Source organism: Macaca mulatta, chromosome 5 (genome assembly GCF_049350105.2).
Source record: "Macaca mulatta isolate MMU2019108-1 chromosome 5, T2T-MMU8v2.0, whole genome shotgun sequence".
Lineage (NCBI taxonomy): Eukaryota > Metazoa > Chordata > Mammalia > Primates > Cercopithecidae > Macaca > Macaca mulatta.
The window spans coordinates 900399-920535 of record NC_133410.1 but is presented as its reverse complement, the minus strand read 5'-3'; the positions used below and the strand labels follow the sequence as shown (position 1 = coordinate 920535).

Sequence of the window (20137 nt, the reverse complement as noted above, 5' to 3'; positions counted from 1 at the left end):
TTACTGGGAGCCCAGAGGCCTCAACCCAGGGCCCCTGGAGAATCTGCTGTGCCACACGGAGCCAGCGTCTCCAGCCAGGGACCTGTCACTGCCAATGGGCCTGGCAGCCCTCGAGGACAGGGCGGCCTGAGGCCTGGTGGGCAGGACAGAGTCAGGCCCCAGGCCGTGCTGCTCCCCGTGTGCCCAGATGACTCAGCGCTGATGGGGGCGGGCATTACAGGAGTCAGTGCCCCCCAGGTGTCTGCAGAGACTGTCGAGGGCAGGCATCTCCTGGGGGCTGCACTGGGCGCTGAGCCTCCCAACCTAGGGCGCTCACTGGGGGTGAGGGTGCAGCAGTCAGGGTGTCCCTGCGCCGGCCATGAGACGTGCCCTGCTGTGTGGCTTGGCCGATGGCCAGCTCTACAGGCCACATGCGCCTGTGACCTTGGGGTCCTTTCACAGGCACCAGGGACCTTCCCCTTCTCCCTCTGAGTCTGGGGCCTGGGATGGGCCAAGGGGTTGCACCACCAGAACCAGCGTTTGTGTCCCCAGTGAACATCTGGCTGAGACATGGGTGTCTGTCCCAGCCTCTGGCCCCAGGCCCTGGAACACGAAGGCCCCCGGCCCTGTGTCGTCCGGAGTCGGCTCTGTGTAGTTGAGGGCGGGGCGTGCAGTGGGACTTTGTCTGTGAGCTGGGCTGAGCCCACCCCACGTGACCAGGCACTTCCTCGGCATCATGCCTCAGTTTCCCCAGTGCAGAGGAGGAGGGCAGGCAAGCACCCAGGGCTCAGCAAGCTCCGTGTCTCCCGCAGCTCCTGGACTGGATTGAGGGCAAGGAGCGGAACATCCGGGCCCTGCTGTCCACGCTGCACACAGTGCTGTGGGACGGGGAGAGCCGCTGGACGCCCGTGGGCATGGCCGACCTGGTGGCCCCGGAGCAGGTGAAGAAGCACTACCGCCGCGCGGTGCTGGCCGTGCACCCCGACAAGGTGAGCAGAGCTGTCGGGCGGCTGCTGGAGGCCTTCGGGGGTGGGTCGCGGGGAGATCCTGCCCTGGCCGCCCACGCATGCTTGTAAGAGGCGCTTACACCGCCCATCACCCACAGGCCGCGGGGCAGCCGTATGAGCAGCACGCCAAGATGATCTTCATGGAGCTGAATGACGCCTGGTCAGAGTTTGAGAACCAGGGCTCCCGGCCCCTCTTCTGAGGCCGCAGTGGTGGTGGCTGCGCACACATCTCCACAGCTTGGGAGCTGTCGTGGGACCTGGGTCCCCACCGTGAGGGCCCCATGGGCGACGGCAGATGTGGCCAGAGTGGGGCTCCGAGCCCCGGGTCACCGCCTGCCCAGCATTCCAGGCACAGGAAGAGAAAGCATTCCAAAGCCTCTGATTGTTGTTTCCTTTTTCTCCTCCCGAAGGAACAGCTGATTCATGCTCCTCCCACAGTTGTCACATCTGTGATTTATTTGGTGTTTCCGGTGTGGCCTCTGGAGCACCAACACATGGTGAGCCCCGCGGCTGGTGCTCATGGGCCCTGGTGTTTGCACCGCACTTTGTAATCAGTCCCGTGGTTGTCTGTACAGAATTAAACTATTTTCCGATGACTGCTGTCTCCAGTGTGGATCCGCTCGTCCAGGAGCCGTTCACCAGCTGGGGCGCAGGACTGTGCTTCCTCAGCAACCTTGCTGTGGCTGGATTGTTGCAGGGCCTGAGTGGAAAGGAGAAGAGGGTCCTGGGGCTGCAGGGGCTCTGGGCAGCTCTACTAGAGGACCATGGAGCCCAGCCAGGGCAAGGCCAATGGTGGGGGCCCCTGCAGTCCCCAGACCCCACCTCCTCCACTCGGTCCCCACCCCTCGGCCCCAGGACTCCTCTCTCCTCTCCACTTGGCCCCTGCCCCTGGGCCCTGGACCTGGGAGCAAAGGTGGGCTCCACACTGCCCCTGTGCTAACCCCGCAGGGCCAAGGCAGCGTCCAGGCTTTCGGGCGGCTGGAGGACCAGGGGCCCGTGGAAGGAGAAGGTGACCGTGGCCAGCTCCCACCCCACAGCAGACTCGAGGAGGCCCTGAATCACACAGCACTGAACTCACCGCCAGGCTCTTCCTGTTTTCAGAGAATAATGACTTTACATTTGCTATGCACCCGCCACTATTTTTAGCTCTTTTAAAAAATAATGAGAACCTAAATAGGTGCTGAGATTTTCACATCAAAGTTGTCTGGATTCCGGCTCCAGGTCTGGCCACCCCGACTCAGACGCTCCTGCTCTGGGGGCAGCTCAGGCCACGCTCCCTCTGGGCTCTCCAGCCTCAGCCCTGTGCTGTGCGGCCCCCTCCTCTCCTGCTGCCGCCCACGTCACACCCAAGCTCCAAACTAATCCCCCAGCCCCTGCCCCTCCCTCGCCCCAGACCCTTAACTCTGAAAGCTCAGGTCCCTTCTCCCCACCAACCTCCCATGGCCTGTGGCAAACCCAGCCACCCTGCCTGGACAAGCGAGTGCACCTCCCTCTGGCTGGCCCCACAGCCTTCCTCTGTCAGGGGCCTGAGCCTCTGGTTGTGTGTGGAGGGCAGCGGGTGGCCGGTCTAGGCTGGGCTGAGATTGTGGAGGATGGAGGAGGGTGTGGAGGGCAGCAGGTCACCGGTCCGGGATAGGCCGAGATGGAGTGCATGGAACAGAGGCCAGGACGGTGGAGTCTGGGTTGCAGGACAGGAAAACCCCCATCCAGGCTGACCCAGCTCAGAAGGGAGCCTGCGGCCTACACCTGGCCACGCTACTGCCAGAATTTCTCCTCTTCCAACCGCTCAGCTCAGCATGGAGACACGCAGGTGCACAGGCATGTACAAGCCGCGCGCGCACACAGACATGGCTGCACAAGGTCACACACGGTGCTACCCAGACACCCACACGTGAAAAGCCCAGGATGCACCATCTTCCCAGCCGGCCACTGGCCTGAGTCCTGCCCACAGTCACCAAGGCTCCGTCCTGCACGCGGGAGCCCTGTCTGTCATCACCGAGCCTGTGGCTATGCTCTGTCCTGCACATGGACACAAGGTCATCTTTGCAGGGTCATAATGCATAGACCATCTGAAGCTCTAAGAGAGGCTGCACCTGTGTGACACCGCCTTGTGTGACAGCATCTTCTCGGTGACTTCATGGAGATACAAATCCCAGCAGCCAAGCATCAATGCTCACATCACTGGCCCTGGGGGAAATGCAAGTTGGAGCCACAGCAAGATGCTGCCACACCCATTAGGGCAGCCAGTCAAGAAGACCCACCAAGCCAAGTGTCCCCACGCATGTGGAGAAGCCCACGCCCTACTCAGTCTGGGTGGGAGCTTAAAATGGCACAACCACTTTGGAAAACTGCTTGGCAGTTTCTTCAAAAGCAAAATAGAGGCCAGGTGCGGTGGCTCACGCCTGTAATCCTAACACTTTGGGAGGCCGAGGTGGGTGGATCACCTGAGGTCGGGAGTTGGAGAGCAACCTGACCAACATGGAGAAACCCCGTCTCTACTAAAAATACAAAATTAGCCGGTCGTAGTGGCGCACGCCTGTAGACCCAGCTACTCGGGAGGCTGAGGCAGGAGAATTGCTTGAACCTGGGAGGTGGAGGTTGCAGTGAGCCGAGATCATGCCATTACACTCCAGCCTGGGCAACAAGAGCGAAACTCCGTCTCCAAAAAAAAAGACATAGAAATTTCGTATGCAATTTAGCAATCCGCTCCTAGGTGTTGACCCAAGAGAAATGAAAGGGCAAGGCTACGCAGACATGTTCAGGAACAACCCATGATCCACGCACAGGTGGGCATGTGAAGGAGCTGTGTGCATCCACGCACGGGTCCTGCTCAGCACGGAGAGGGGTGAGCTGCTGGTGTGATGGTGCCGCGGGTCCTGCTCAGCATGGAGAGGGGTGAGCTGCTGGTGTGATGGCAGCACAGGGCATCCCCGAGTGTGTTAGTCCATTCTCACACTGCCATAAACACGTATCTGAGACTGGGTGATTTATAAAGAAAAGAGGATTAATGGACTCACAGTTCCACGTAGCTGGGGAGGTCTCGGGAAAGTTACAATCATGATAGAAGGCGAAGGGGAAGCAGGCACGTCTTAGCTGGTGGGAGGAGGGAGAGCGAGTGAGTAAAAGGGGAAGGTGCTGCACGCTTCCAAACAAGCAGATCTTGTGAGAACTCACTATCCTCAGAACAGCAAGGGGAAGTCCGCCCCAGGATCCAGTCACCCCCCAGCAGGCCCCTCCCCTGACGTGGGGATTACAGTTTGGCAGGAGATTTGGGTGGGGACACAGTTCCAAACCATACCGTCAGAGAAGCAGCGAGCTCAGTAAATGGGGCCAGATCAAAAGGAGGGAGGTAGTGAACAATTGCATTCGTGTGAAATTCCAGCAAATGTGAAGTCCTCAACAGGCCAGCAGCAGATCCGTGGCTGTCGGGGGTGGGCGGAGGAGGATGTGCTGGCTTCAGGCAAGCACGCGTCAAATGCCTCAAACTGTGCTCCTCAAACGTGTGCAGATTGCATTTCTGTCCTGCGGGGGCTCAGACCCTCAATAGTAAGCTCCAGTGGGTGAAGCAGGCTGCTTTCCAGGTGGCCTGTGACATCCCCCAGCCCCTAGATGTCCAGCTGCCCTCAGGCCACCTCCCTGGGCTCCCATGGGCCTCCTCTCCCTGTGCCCCTCGGGGACCTCCAGGGCTCTGAGGAAGGCCAACCCCAGAGATGTGGGCATCTGCCCCAAGATGGAGGCCCCCACCGACTCTGTGAGCCTCCAAGTGGGAGGACTTGGCTGCAAGGAGATGAGGAGGGCACTGAGTCATGCAGGAGGCCAGTGTGCCTGGAACGAGGTTCAGATCTGGGGGAGGGGCTGATTTTGTCCCTGAGCTGCTTTTAGCAGAAAAGCTGAGTGCTGAGGTCAGCTGAGGCTGAAGTCCTGCTTATGCCTTCATCTCCAGGAGCTCATCCCCACTCCTGCACTGTGGCCGTAGCTCCAGGCAGCCGCGCACTGACCCCACCCCACAGGCCTGGGTGGAACTGAAGGTCCAAGCCCCATGCCAGACCCTCATCCAGGCAGCGACCCCTGGGCACAGGAGGCATGGCAGGGACACCAATTTCCTCCTCCTCCTGTCAGTTCGGGCAAAGATTCCAGGGCCACAGACCACCATCTGGCTGCCCCAAACTGCTTTCTCCAAAAGGGCTTGCTCCAAAGCTTTGCCCACCGAGTCCTGCAGCTGCTCAGTGTCCCGCCAGGCCTCACCTTAGGTAACAAACAGCAGTAGCCTCAGCAGCAGCTGGCTGTTCTTACCTTCACTACCTCCAGGAGCTTTGAGCAAAATTACAGCAACCCAAGGGCAGGGGGAGGCTGTGCTGCCAGCGGAGGGTGGCCCCTGTGTGCATACCAGCACTCAGAGCCCCTTCAGATGGGGTGGGAACCTGCCCCCAGCCCCGGGTGTGCTGGGCAGTCACACGCAAGCTGAGGATACTGGTTTCAGGTCTGGGGCACCCACTTTGTGGAAGAGGTTGCAGATCCTGTAGATGTCATGGGCCTTAGATTAGGATAGAGGGGGCTTCTGGCTGGTCTAATGACTGGAGAAGGGCACAGAAGAGGCAGGTCTGTGTGGCACAGCCCCCACATTCTGGCCTTGGCACTTCCCCAAGATCAAACTCGAAGTCCCTGCTGCCAGCCCCCTCAGCTGCTGATATGGTTGCCTCTGTGTCCCCACCCAAATCTCATCTCTAATTGTAATCCCCACATGTTGAGGGAGAGAGGTGATTGGATCCTGGGGGCTGTTTCCCCATGTTGAGTGAGTGCTCACAAGATCTGGCTGTTTGATAAGTGTGAGGCTTTTTCCTCTTTGTGCACTTTCTCCTGCCGTCTTGTGAAGAAGTGCCTGCTTCGCCTTCCACCATGATTGTAAGTTTCCTGAGACTTCCCTAGCCATGGGGAACTGTGAGTCAATTAAATCTCCTTCCTTTATAAATCACCCAGTCTTGGGTGTTTCTTTTTTCTTCTTCTTCTTTTTTTTTTTTTTTTTTTGAGATAGAATCTCACTCCATCCCCCAGGCTGGAGTGCAGTGGCGCAATCTCGGCTCACTGCAAGCTCCACCCCCCAGGTTCACGCTATTCTCCTGCCTCAGCCTCCTGAGTAGCTGGGACTACAGGCGCCCGCCACCACGCCAGGCTAATTTTTTGTATTTTTAGTAGAAATGGGTTTCACCATGTTAGCCAGGATGGTCTTGATCTCCTGACCTCGTGATCCGCCCACCTTGGCCTCCCAAAGTGCTGGGATTGCAGGACTACAGGTGTGAGCCACTGTGCCTGGCCTTTTTTTTTTTTTTTTTTTGGATGTAGTGTTGCTCTGTTGCTCAGGCTGGAGTCAGTGGCACAATCTCATCTCACTGCAACCTCCACTTCCCGGGTTAAAGCAATTCTCCTGCCTGAGCCTCCCAAGTAGCTGGGATTACAGGCACACGCCACCATGCCCAGCTAATTTTTTTTTTTTTTTTTTTTTGAGACGGAGTCTGGCTCTGTGGCCCAGGCTGGAGTGCAGTGGCCAGATCTCAGCTCACTGCAAGCTCCACCTCCTGGGTTTACGCCATTCTCCTGCCTCAGCCTCCCGAGTAGCTGGGACTACAGGCGCCCGCCATCTCGCCTGGCTAGTTTTTTGTATTTTTTTAGTAGAGACGAGGTTTCACCGTGTTAGCCAGGATGGTCTCGATCTCCTGACCTCGTGATCCGCCCGTCTCGGCCTCCCAAAGTGCTGGGATTACAGGCTTGAGCCACTGCGCCCGGCCTAATTTTTGTATTTTTAGTAGAGATGGGGTTTCACCATGTTGGCTAGGGTGGTCTTGAACTCCTGACTTTGTGATCCGCCCGCCTCGGCCTCCCAAAGTGCTGGTATTACAGACGTGAGCCACTGCACCGGGCCCCGGGTATTTCTTTATAGCAGTGTGAGAACAGACTGTTAGAGCTGCATAGCCAGAGACCCTGGCTATGCCCAGACTCCTCTTTCCTGGGTCAAGCAGAGTGGTTGCTGTGGTTCCTGCCATGGCTCTGCCAACCCCCAGCCCAGGAAACCACACCTCAGGCCAGATGTCCTGGAAACTGAGGTGGGTGGATCACTTGAGATCAGGAGTTAAAGACCAGCCTGGCCAACATGGTGAAGTAAGTCTGGCCTTACTTCAGACTTTGCTCTGGGAAGGTGCCTGGGGACCTGGCACCACCACCTGCTCTCAGCACTGAAACACTAGGATCATCCATGAGGCATGAATAGCAGTCCCCATGGGGCCCTCACATCACAGCCAAGTGGACATTGTCCATGCTTACTGGGTGTGTTGTAAAAACAAAGCCACAGTCGAGACTTCACTCCCACCTTGATGGAGTGACAGGAACCAGACTAAAAAACTAAACAAAATGTACAAAACCATTTGTTTTTGTTGTTGGTTTTGAGATGGAGTCTTGCTCTGTCCCCCAGGCTGGAGTGCAGTGACCCAATCTCAGCTCACTGCAACCTCTGCCTCCTGGGCTCAAGTGATTCTCCTGCCTCAGCCTCCCGAGTAGCTGGGATTACAGGCGTGTGCCACCACACCCAGCTAATTTTTGTATATTTAGTAGAGACGAGAGTTCCACCATGTTGGCCAGACTGGTCTTTAACTCCTGATCTCAAGTGATCCACCCACCTAAGTTTCCCGAAGTGCTGGGATTACAGGCCTGAGTCACCACGCCCAGCCAAAACAATTGTTTTTGGACATTAAGAAGCATGCAGCATAGAACAGGGGCCCTGAGAAGAGGGAGCCACACATTCCTGGCTCACTGCTAGGGCCACTGTGGCATGGGACAGTGGCCCTGAGGGAAGCAGAAGGAGATCAGAGTTCAGGGGTCCTGAGGCAGAGCCCAGCCAGGAGGGATCTCTGGGGAGAAGGAGCCCTGAAAATCTTCCTTGGCCTCCCCTATGTTGCTAAGTACTGGGATACAGGATGTAAAACCGTACAAAGTCAGGCAGGAAGACTGAGAGCTGGGAGCTGAACAGTCCACAGGAAATGAAAATGACACCAGATGGGAACACCATCTACGTGAGGGACCCAGAGTGATGGAAGTGTGAATATGTTGGTAAATAAGACCCTTTACTCCTTTTAACATTTATTTTAATAATTGTGTCCCACTGTAATCCCAACACTTTGGGAGACTGAGGCAGGAGGATCTCTTGAGCCCAGGAGTTTGAGACCAGCCTGGGCAACATAGCAAGACCCCATCTCTATTAAATAATAATAATTAGGCATGGTGATGGCACCTGTAGTCCCAGCCACTGGGGAGGCTGAGGCGGGAGAATCGCTTGAGCCTGGGAGGTTGAAGCTGCAGTGAGTCATGACTGCACCACGGTAGTCCAACTTGAGTGACAGAGCAAGACTCCATCTCAAAAAATAAAAATAATTTTAAAAATAATAATAATAAAGCTAAAACAATAACAATGCATGGTGGTGCTTATGGCATACATAGAAGTAAATTATCGTGAGCTGCTTAATTTACAGAGGTGTGTGTCACTCATCTCACCAGAGGCTGGTGGAGATTAGGTACGCTGCATGTCACAAACTCTGGAGGAACCTGTGAAAGTGAAACAGAAAGATGGTGCCAGTAACACAACAGAGGACAAAAACATGGACTCCTTAAAGAAATCAGGGAAAGAAAAAACAAGGAACAAAGAATAAATGAAAAAAATACAAAATAAATAGCAAGGTGGTATACATAAATTAAAATGTAAAAATTCCAAATAAAAGGTAAATATTTTCAGACTGAATAAAGGGCAATATTCAGCTATATATGGTGTATATAAATCCACTTTATATATAAAGACACATATAGGTTAAATGTGACAAGATGAAAATAATACAACATACAAACACTAATTATAATTAAGCTGATGTGGCCATATTAACATCAGACAAAGCAGACTTCAGAACAAGGAATATTAACAGAGAAAAAGAGAAGTAGCCCATAATGATACAGGGTTCTATGTATTAATAAAATATAGGCCTGGCACGGTGGTTCATGCCTGTAATCCCAGCACTTTGGGAGGCCGAGGCAGGCAGATCACGAGATCAGGAGATCGAGACCATCCTGGCTGACACAGTGAAACCCATCTCTACTAAAAATACAAAAAATTAGCCGGGCGTGGTGGCAGGTGCTTGTAGTCCAGCTACTCCGGAGGCTGAGACAGGAGAATGGCGTGAACCCAGGAGGCAGAGCTTGCAGTGAGCCAAGATCGCACCACTGTACTCCAGCCTGGTCGACAGAGCGAGACTCGGTCTCAAAAAAAAAAAAAAAAAAATTTAATGTTCCCAAATACGTATGCAGACAATAACAGAACTTGGAAATATATAAAGCAAAAACTGACAAAAGGAGAAAGAAGTAAATTCACAACTATAACTGGCTACCTCAACACTCCTCTTTCAGTAATTGATAGAACAAGTAGACATAAAATCAGTAAAGATATAAAAGATTGAAAAACAAACTTTATCTAATATATATTTATAGCATATTCCATGAAAACACTGAAGAAATCATTAAGTACATATAAAACATTCATAAAGATAGACCATTATGAATCATAAAAAACTCAATAAATTTAAAAAGACTGAAATAATACAAAGTAAGTTCTCTGACCTGAATAGAATTAAATTAGAATTCAGTTGCAGAAAAAAAAAATCTGAACCACTCCCACCCCAAGCTATTTGAAAATTAAATAACACACTTCGAAAATAACCCATGGGTCAAAGAAGAAATCACAAAGTAAATTAGAAATACTTGATTAAAATGAACATCAATGTGTCAAAATTTGTGAGAGACAGACTGATGCTTAGAGGGAAAAAGTACAGGTTTAATTGCTTACATTAGAAAAGAAAAAAGACCAAAAAGTAAGAGTAAATTAAACCCAAAGAAAGCTGAAGAAAGAAAATACAGAGGAGAGCATAAATCAATAGAATAAAAAATAGAGAAAAATCAATGAACTCAAAAGTTTGTTTTTTGAAAAGATAAATAAAATTGGTAGATTTCTAAGTAGACTACTCAAGAAAAAATTACCAGTATCAAGAATAAAAGGGAAGCTATTACAACAGCACTTATTGGCATTAAAAGGATAATAAGGAATATTATGAACAACTTTATGCCAAAAAAATTTAATAATTTACATAAAATGGACAAATTCTTTGAAAAGCATAAATTACCAAAACTGACTTATACAGACATTTTGAAACATCAGAATAGGACTATATCAAATCAATTGAACTTGTAATTAAAAACCTTCTCAAAACAACAACAACAACAAAGATTTAAAAACTCCAGACAGGTTTACTTTGAAATCTATCAAACTTTCAAGGAAATAGTAATACCAAATCTATACAAACTCATTCAGAGAATAGAGGAGGAAGACACATTTCCCAACTTAGTCTATGAAGTCAGCATTCTACTGATATCAAAACCAGACAAAGACATTACAAAGAAAGAAACCTACAGGCCAGTCCAGTGTCTCTCAAGAATGAACACAGATGCAAAAATGTTTAACAAAATGCAATCAAATTGGATTCAACAATATATAGGTGTGAGGAGGCAGGGGGTGTATCCAGGAATGTAGCATTCACTTAACGTTCAAAATGAGTCAATAGAAAATAGTGTTTTATCTGGAAACTGCAAAATTAATAACAAAATAAAATACATAAACACTAAATAAAATGAGTCAATGTAATTTACCACATTAATAGAATAAAGGAGAAAACTCATAAGGTCATCCCAATATATACAGATAAAGCATTTTACAAAACCGAACTATTTGCGGTGAAAACTGCTGTAGTTTGGATGTGGTTTGTGCTCACCAAAATTCATGTTGAAATTTGATTCCCAATGTGGTAGTGTCAGGAGGCGGAGCCTAGTGGGAGGTGTTTGGGTCATGGGGGCAGATCCCTCATGAATAGATTACTTTCTTCCCAAGGGGTTGTTAAAAGAGTTGTTAAAAAGAGTCTTCCCCACGCCATCTCTCTCTCTCTCTCTCTCTCTCTCTCTCCACTCTTGTCATGTGATCTCTGCACATGCTGGCTCCCCTTCTGCTTCTGCTTTCAGCCATGAGTGGACTAGATGAAGTTGCCCAATCTTGAACTTCCCAGCTGCCAAAATTGTGAGCCAAATTAACCTCTTTTCTTTAAAAATTACCCAGCCTCTAGTCTTCTGTTATAGCAACAGAAAACAAAGACCAAAACTCATAGCAGGCCAGGTGCAGTGGCTCTTGCCTGTAATCCTAGCACTTTCAGAGGCTGAGGTTGGTGGTCACCTGAGTTCAGGAGTTTGAGACCATCCTGGCCAACGTGGTGAAACCCCGTCTCTACTAAAAATACAAAAAATTAGCTGGGTGTGGTGGCGGGTGCCTGTAATTCCAGCTACTCTGGAGGCTGAGGCAGGAAAATTGCTTAAACCTAGGAGGCAGAGGTTGCAGATCGCGCTACTGCTCTCCAGCCTGGGCAAGAAGAGCGAAATTCCATCTCAGAACAACAAACTAACAAACAAACAAACTCATAGCAAACTAAGGGTGGAAGGGAATTTCCTTAATCCAAGGAAGGGCACCTGTGAAAAACCTACAGCTACCATCATACTTAATGGTAAAAGACTGAATGCTTCCCTTGAGAAAAAGACGAGGATGTCTATCTTATCATCTCTTTAGCATTGTACCAGAGGGTTGATCCCAGCCAATAATAGGGGAAAGGCATAGAGAATGGAAAGGAAAAGGAAAACTGTTTTTAGACATGTACACCATGACTAGGCTTGTAGAAAATCCTGAGGAACCTACAAAATATGTAACTAGAACTAATAAGCAAGCATAGCAATGTTGCAGGATACAACAGCAATATCAAAAATCAATTTTGTGAAAAACAAGGTAAATATCTTAAAATGAAGTCAATAAGAAAAAAGAAAAAATCATTTTTGTGCCTATAAAGTAGTAGTGAAAAGTTGGAAATAGAAATAAAAAATATGACTTACAAGAACATCACAACCATGAAACACTTTCAGATAATTTTCACAAATATCTGCAAAACCTATTGACTCATAAAATTATTACTGCAAAAAATAAAAATAAAAATCCTGCCAATTTTTTTTTTTTTTTTTTTTTGGAGACTGAGTCTTGCTCTGTCCCAGGCTGGAGTGCCGTGGTGAGATCTCAGCTCAGTGCAACCTCCCCCTCCCAGGTTCAAGCAATTCTCCTGCCTCAGCCTCCTGAGTAGCTGGGATTACAGGCGCGTGCCACCACACCTGGCTAATTTTTGTATTTTTAGTAGAGATGGGATTTCATCATGTTGGCCAGGCTGGTCTCAAACTCCTGGCCTTAGGTGATTTCCCCTCCTCGGCCTCCCAAAGTGCTGGGATTACAGGCTTGAACCACAAAGCCCGGCCAATTTTGTTGAAATTTAAATAGAACTAAATAAATGAAGGGGCATACCATGTTCATGGATTAGAAAACTCATATTAAGATGTCAATTCTCCCCAAACCAATCTATGCATTCAATGTAATTCCAGATTCCATCAGACCTTTCCATAGAAACCAGCCAGCTGATTCTAAAATGTATATGGAAATGCAGCAAACCTAGAAGAGCAGAAAGCAGCCGGGCGTGGTGTCTCACGCCTGTAATCCCAGCACTTTGGGAGGCCGAGACGGGCACATCATGAGGTCAGGAGATCGAGACCATCCTGGCTAACACGGTGAAACCCCGTCTCTACTAAGAAATACAAAAAACTAGCTGGGCGAGGTGGCGGGCGCCTGTAGTCCCAGCTACTCGGGAGGCTGAGGCAGGAGAATGGTGTGAACCTGGGAGGCGGAGCTTGCAGTGAGCTGAGATCCGGCCACTGCACTCCAGCCTGGGCGGCAGAGCAAGACTCGTCTCAAATTTAAAAAAAAAAAAAAAGAAAAGCAGAAAGCATTTTGAAAAAGGACAAAGTTGAAGTACTTACCTACCTGCTTCCAGGACTGGCTGTAAAGCTACAGCAGTGAAGATGTGGTGCTGTTGCATAAGGATAATACACAGATCAATGGGACAAAACAGAGTCTAAAAATAGACTCACATAACCACGGTCCATTGATTTTTGACAGAAGTCCCAAAGAAGCCAATGGGGGAAAGAAAAGCTTTTTCAACAAAGAGTACTGGAATTGGGCTCCCACAGAAAGAAAGGAAAAGCCCTTATCTCATAGTATACAATCCCCACCCATTGGTTTCCATCCCCATCGGACCGTCCTCTCAGCCTCAGAGTGGGCCCCACCCAGCCATCCTAGTCATCCTGCCTCCATCCCAATTTCACTCTTCTCTTATCCCCGCAGCGGAGGGTCAGGTGGGGAGGAGGTGGTCAGGGGAGGCTTCCTGGAGGAGGATGAGAAGGACTTGGATGAAGGAAGGAGCAGCATGCTCAGGGCAAAGGCACAGAGGAGAGATTCTGGATGAGGGGCACTTCTGAATCCAGCCCAGACACTCCTTTCTGGGGTTCAGTGTGGGCAGGCGGCTGCATTCCCAGGTCCACAGGGTGCAGTGGTGGCTGGAGGAGGGGAGTTTGCAATAGTGGGCCACAGGGCTCTAGTCCCATGCTCTCCTCCCTGACGAGGACAGAGATGGCATTTGTCAATCTGTAGGTAACTGTGAGCTGGGAATGTAGCCAAAATAGTTGGTGGCAGAACTACAGCTAGTTTGTGACACAATGGCTGCAGGGGCCACACGCCACCCTGAGCTGGCAGGTTTTCATGGGATCACAGTCATTGCTGTCCTCTGCCCTCTGCCTGTCCCCTTCAGCTGGCTGGGCCTTCCTGGTCCCCTGCCTGGCTGCGGTGGAGGCCAAGGACAGCCAGGACCCGGGGAAGACGCAGTTCTGTGATGGCCAGGCCTGTGGGCACCAGGAGTAGAGGGAAGGAAGGATGGCTGGGGCTGGGGGCTGGGAGCAGAGGGATGCTCAGCCACCTGCTGTGGTGGACGGCTGTGGTGGACGGCTGATGAGCTGTGCCAGAGATGCTGGGGTGGGCAGAGGACTGGGGAAACTGCAGTCTCCCAAGGAGGTCGGGAGCTGGCCTGGCCCAGGGAGGCCTCTCTGCTGGGGAACGAGGCCAAGGCCCGAGAGTGACGCAGCCTCCCAAGGCCACGCCGCCGGTGAGGGGCCAAGCCTGTCCTTCCCGAGTGCAGCACCACTTCCGGGACACACACGTGGTTCTCAGTGCTGGAGGCCAGAGCAACCCCCGCCGGTCTGGCCAGGACTCAGTGTAGGAAGGGACCGCCCCAGGCAGGGCCCTGTGAGGGACCTGGTGCCCTCACGGCTCTGGCAGCTGCCATCCAGTTTTGAGCCACCCCAGTTTTGTTTTGTTTTTTTTTCTTTTAATGTTTAAAGAATGCAGCTGTATTCACGTCCATCGGGACAGCTCAAAACGTAGTTGATAAATCTATTCAAATTTATTTTCCTAGTAGAAGCCCTGAAGGGGTTGTTTTCTGTTTGTTGAAATGAAATCCACGTAGCGTAAAGCGGGCTGTTTCAAAGCGTGCGATTCAGCGGCGGTTAAGTGAACTCACGCTGCTGTACAGCCGCCGCCCCCTCTCTCTGGCTCCAGAGCGTTTCTGTCACCTCACAAGGGGACCCTATCCCACTCCCCTGCGTGCTCCCCAGCCTCAGCACTGCAGTTGCGTTTCTGTCTCTGCGGATTTGCCTGTCCGGACGTTCCCTATAAACAGAGGCCTACGCCTCGAGGCCTTTGTGTCCGGCTTCTCTCACTGGCATGCCGTCTTCAAGACTCGTCCACGCTGCAGCCTGTTCCAGAGCCTCATTCCTCTTGAAGCTGAACCACGGTTCATGTGTGGCGGGACCACAGTTTGCATGTCCGTGCTCTGCTGATGGCACTGGGTGGCCTCCCCCGTGGCTGCCGTGGCTTGTGCTGTGATGGACGCTGTGTGCACGGCTTTGTTCTAGTCTGGGATGCACTGGGCATGGGAGGCGGGGCCCTGTGGGAGTCAGTCCAGCTTACCAGGAGGCAGGTGCCCTGCACGGCGCCTGTGCCCCCACGCTGGACACAGACACGGGCCGGCAGGTTCAGACGAGCTTTTGCCCCGTGTGCTCGTTCTTGCTGCCGGCCTGGCTGACACAAAGTGCAGGACACATCAAGGGAAGCGACCGCAGCCTTTCCACGGGGAGCTCCACTCCTGAGGACGCAGTCTGGGTGTCTGAGCCCAGAGGCCCCTGGGAGAGGCGTGGGAGCTGCCAAAGCTGTCTTGGCCCCTGAATGTCCTGAGGGGCCCCCGGTGATGTGAGCTGGGGATTCTGAGCCCAAGGATGCCGTGTGCGGCCTGAGGGGCTCTGCGAGGCACCCTGCGGCCTGGCCTTGTCTCTCAGTGAGTTCCTGGAGGTGGCACAGCCGGGGCTGGGGAGTCATTTGCTGTTGAGACCCGGCCCATGAACAGCAGGAGGGCTGCCGAGCTCTCGAACAGGCTTGGAATTCTCTCACCAGCCGGCCTGGTTGGACTGCGGCCAGAAGTCGGGTGGCTGAGGCACTTCTGAGCCTTTTCCTTGTGCCCTCCAGACCCTGCTGCACCCGCTAGGCGCCGGCCACACCTGCCCTCAGCACCTGCAAGGCACCTGCTGGCTCTGCAGCTGTGGGGGCCCTCTCTGCATGCTCCGTCCCCCTCGGCTTCCTGCCTCAAACACCATCTTCTCAGAAACAGATCACACCCGACCGCCACTACAGCAGGACAACCTGAGCCGGGGGCTGAGGACTCGACGTCCCCCCAGAAGCCCCAGGCGAGCTGTGGTGGGTGCCTGGGGGCGGGGGTCAGAGCTGTCCTGGGCAGGAGTCAATGGGAGAGAAGGTTGGGGTGTGGCTGGACTGCTCTGGACAGTGGCTGTGGCTGCCAGAGCCCAGGGGCAGGGATGGGGTGTCCAGACCCACAGCCCGGCCTGCACAGGCGTCAGGGCTGGGACATGGGCAGGGCCCTTCCTGCCTCCTTGGGACCTCAGGAGAGGGGAACGCACCCCACTCCAGGGAACCACAAGAGGCCACTGTGGGGTCTCTGATCTGCAACCCGGGGCCTCTCCTGGGCGGTGTCCGGAGCACTGCAGACCTCACCGCTGGCCTTTCCGCCCCTGGCTCTGCCTGCCTCCCGCTTGCTCTGCAGAGCCGCCAGGGGCCCCTTTGCACCTTCAGCCTCAGCTCCAGCACTTTCTACCCAAGACCCTGGTCTCTCTGTGTCCCATCTGTCCCCTCACTGACAGCGGGCTGCACGGGAGCGTTCCTCAGTCCCGCCATCTCCAGCCCCTGGTGGACATTCTGATCTCCTGGACACAGGCCCCAAAGCCATCCCAGCCCCACAGCCACAAGCCCAGGGGATGCTTCCGTGACCTTCCCCTGTTCTAGGGAAGGAGTGGAGGGGTAGCAAGGGGATACCCCCCCAGGCCTCACCCGGGGGCCGCGTCCGTGCCGCGTCCAGGCAGGTACCGCCCTGTGACCACTCCTGCCCCTGGGCTGTCTCGTGCTGGCATGTCCAGTGTGCACGGCTCGGCTGACCAGGGCTGACCATCGGGACCAGCGCGGCAGCCACGCCCCCGCCAAGCAGAGCTGGCCCCGTGTGTTCCGCCTGGTCAGTGGCAGATGTTTGCTGGAACCAGACACCCCGTGCTTGACTCGTACCTCCCTGTGTTGGTTTGTTTTTTGCCACCTCAACGTCCGGCAGAAAATCTGAACGGCCAGGCTTTGCGGCCTCCATCATCTGCTCTCGGCCACAGCAGAATCCAACTGACAGCTGCACCCCAGGACCACGGCCGCCCGGCCGTCCCAGGAGGGAGCAAGTCCAGGCTTTCCTCGGTGTTACAGCATCATGGAGGCCGGTTTGCAGCCTGTCCTTCCCTTGCCTGATTTTCTAACAAGCAGCAATCTCAGATTCAAAACCACGTTCTGCCCAGGCTGGCGGAAGGGCCGACTCAGCTCACAGAGAGGCCCAGCCTCGCAGCCAGCTGAGAGCCGGAGGCCATCCCTGGTTTAGCGCCACATCTCCACGCGTCACCCAGCATGTCAGAGGAAGCAGTGGAGAGGATGCTGGGCAGGATTTGGGAGCCCCGGGTACTGAGCGCCTGGCTGGCCTGGCTCGGGGGCCTTGTCCGGCTCCTGGACCGGGCTCTGTCCTGACATCAGCTGGTCCGGGCACGTGGGTTTGACTCCTTCACTTTGGGGACACCAATCTCAGGGCTGTGTGTACAGCACCTGCCTGGCCAGGCCACAGTGGCCAACTGCACAGGGGAACAGCATTTGCTATCTGGCCAGGGGTGACTTAGCCTTCCCTCCTGGCCCAAAACACCTGGCTGGCAGACAGTGGGGCTGAGGGCAGGCTTGGTTCCTGGGCCAGGGTGGTCTCTTCTCCGACCTGAAGCTTTGTCCCTCTTCTGCCTTCCACCTTCTCCCTCTTCCTTCCTCCTTCCTCCCCGCCTTCCCCCTCTCCCTTCCATCTTGGCCCCTCCTCTTCCCCCTTCCTCCTTCCTCCTTCCTCCTTCCTCCTTTCTCTTTCCTTCCTTCCTTCCTTCTTCCCCCTTCCTCCTTTCACCTTCCTCCTTCCTCCTCTCTCCTTCCTTCCTTCCTTCCTTCTTCTCCCTTCCTCCTTCCTCTTTCTTCCGCCTCCCACCTTCTGTCTTCCACCACATGAGGCTGCAGCAAGGGGGCCTCCATCCATGCCCACATGTTGACCACACCCTGCCAGGCCTGTGGAGTGGTGAGCCTCAGTCTCGGTCCTTATAAATCTCCCAGCCTGAGCTGCCATCACAGCAGGACACGTGGAACTAGCTCTGCCCCCACCTCTCACGGCTCACACTTGCCCCCGGCCCCAGGACGTGACCCCTTCCCTTGGGAGTGACACTTTAGGCCCAGAGAGCCCCCATCACACTCCATACGCCAATCTGGGGAAAGGCCTCAGTTCAACCCGTAACCTTGCTAACCCGGGAGAGGTCGTCCCTTCCCAGCCCCCAGAGAGACCCTGGGATCCACAGAGATCAGGGGACCAACACGGAGTGTCCAGACCCTGAGAAGGAAGAGGCTCCAGAACTCAGCTCAGAGAGAAGCGGGCTTGGGCCGAGGGTGCAGCCACGTCCACAGTCAGCACCAACCTGTAACTCCCAAGCAGCCCTGAGGGCCTGAGGGCTGGAGCCTGCGACCCCCAGGGGTCCTTGCTGGGCACCTGTGGGTGAGGGGAGCTCTTCAACCCTCCCACTCTTCGAGGTGCTGGCACAGAAAGGAGCCCTGAGTGAGGCCAGGAGCTCTGGGGACAGGGGTGTGGCCCAAGAGGCTGAGTCCAGCCAGGGCAGCTGACTTGAGTCCCCATCTTGCCATGGCTGGCAAGGTGCTGGGGTGGCCCAGATCGAGGCAGCTCCCTCGATGCCTGCTCCCTGGGGTCCCGGCTGGAGTGGCCCCCAAGCCCCCTGCCCCACACCCCAGGTCCTGGTGTGTTCTCTCCCAGTGCCCTTCCTGGCCCCACCTGGGAAGTCACCACCTGGGACTGGACTGCCCCAGGGTGCCTGCAAGTTAACTATTTTCGGTAAATGCCCTGTTTCCTTTTTGGGGCTGACTCTGCTCAAACATTGTTGGTTTAGGGCCAGTGGTGTGAGACTGGGCTAAGGGCTCACCTCTCTGGGCCACACCAGCCTCACCATTAGCACAGGTTGGGAATCACACCTTCCAGATGTTTCTGTAGCACCTGTGGGGTCACAGGTACCACTTTGCCACTGTGTGCTGGGACTGTGGGGTGCACAGCCTGGAGCAGCCTCCCCCACGCTGGACTCAGGGCTCCTTTCTGTGCGGGCCCCAGGCCTCAGCCCATGCTGTGGGCACTCCTTGGGTTTCCTGTGATGGGTATGGGTGACATCCAGTCATTCAGGGCTGGCTTGACCCCCAACGGCTGTGCTCCCATCACCTGTGACTGGTGTGGGTGACATCCAGTCATTCAGGCTGGCTTGACCCCCCACTCGCCATGCTCCCATCACCTGTGACTGGTGTGGGTGACATCCGGTCATTCAGGGCTGGTTTGACTCCCCACTGGCCATGCTCCCTCTACTCTGTCTCAAGCCCCTGCAGGGTTCTTACTGCCATCTCCTGGGCACTGTCCACCGTCTCCTACCAGCACACGACCCTGTGAGGACAAAGCCCTGCTTGCCCTACTCGGACAAGTGCCCAGCTCCTAGCAGTGTCTGGAAACACCTGTGTGCTGGTGGGTGGCTGAGCTACTGAGGGCTAAACCAGTGCCTAAGCAAAAGAGCAGGGCGGGTGGATGGGGCCAGGGGCCGTGGGATGCACACACCCTACGCAGCAGCTTCTCCTGTATCACCTCGTGGGAGCCTCTGAAGCTTCCTGAAGCTTCCTGCAGGCAGTCCAGAGAGGGGCCATACGGGGCCAGGTTGCCCACTCCATAGGGACACACGTCCCCAGCCCAGCAGGAGCCCTTGAGCAGGGGGAGCTGAGACGCAGGAAGCCTTGGTTTGCAGTGCACAACTTCTGTGCTGTGAATGCCCCTGTCTGCCGGCCTCCAGCTGCCCAGGCACCTTCCCTGGAGCTGGGCACTCTCCCTCTGCTGGGTGCTGCTACGCTGTCTGCACCGCTGGGGTGACCGCCCTGTCCTGCGGCGCTGCCTTGGCGCCCACTGCCCTGCGAGATGGTGCTGCCCTCCTGCACCTTCCCCGGCCCACCCCACCCTAAGACGCCCCTGCTCTGCCCTCCAGGGACAGTCTCAGGGACTCACTTCCACTGCTGTGCCCCCACCACACCCATGGACACAAAGTCCGATGGCCAGGAGGTCAAGCCCTAGGGGACACAGAGAAGGCCACAGCCCGGCTGAGCCTCCACGCCCTTTCCCTAAGTGAGCACCAGGGCTGCCAGAGGGGTCCCGTGCTCCTGGGAAGCCAAAATAGCTCCTCCTCCTGCTTCCTGGGCATGAAATGCTCCCAAAAATACCCACCATGTGATGTGGCCTCACTCCGGGTGTCACTGGAGGAGAGGGAGGGAGGGGAGGGGCACTCGCGTCTCAGCCAGGCTTTAATCCAGCTCTCCCAGCTCTCCCTGCCTTCTGCCCCCCGCCCCCCGGCTACCCCTTCCAGCCCCATCACATGGCACTCAAGACCCTAAGGAACGT

At 54.3% G+C, this 20137-nt stretch overlaps 1 protein-coding gene across 8 annotated transcripts in view; it reads left to right on the top strand.

Moving 5' to 3' along the window:
* The window catches only part of GAK (cyclin G associated kinase), an 86096-nt gene extending 84514 nt beyond the window's left edge, over positions 1–1582 (top strand). For all 8 annotated transcript variants that reach the window (XR_013417613.1, XM_078002767.1, XM_078002764.1 and 5 more), the window contains 2 exons: positions 792–968; positions 1085–1582. Coding sequence is in view for 7 of the 8 variants with exons in the window: in XM_078002767.1 (XP_077858893.1) it covers positions 792–968; positions 1085–1186 (279 nt within the window). In the remaining variant the exon portion in view is untranslated. The remainder of the gene's footprint in view (positions 1–791; positions 969–1084) is intronic.
* Positions 1583–20137: the final 18555 nt, after the last annotated feature.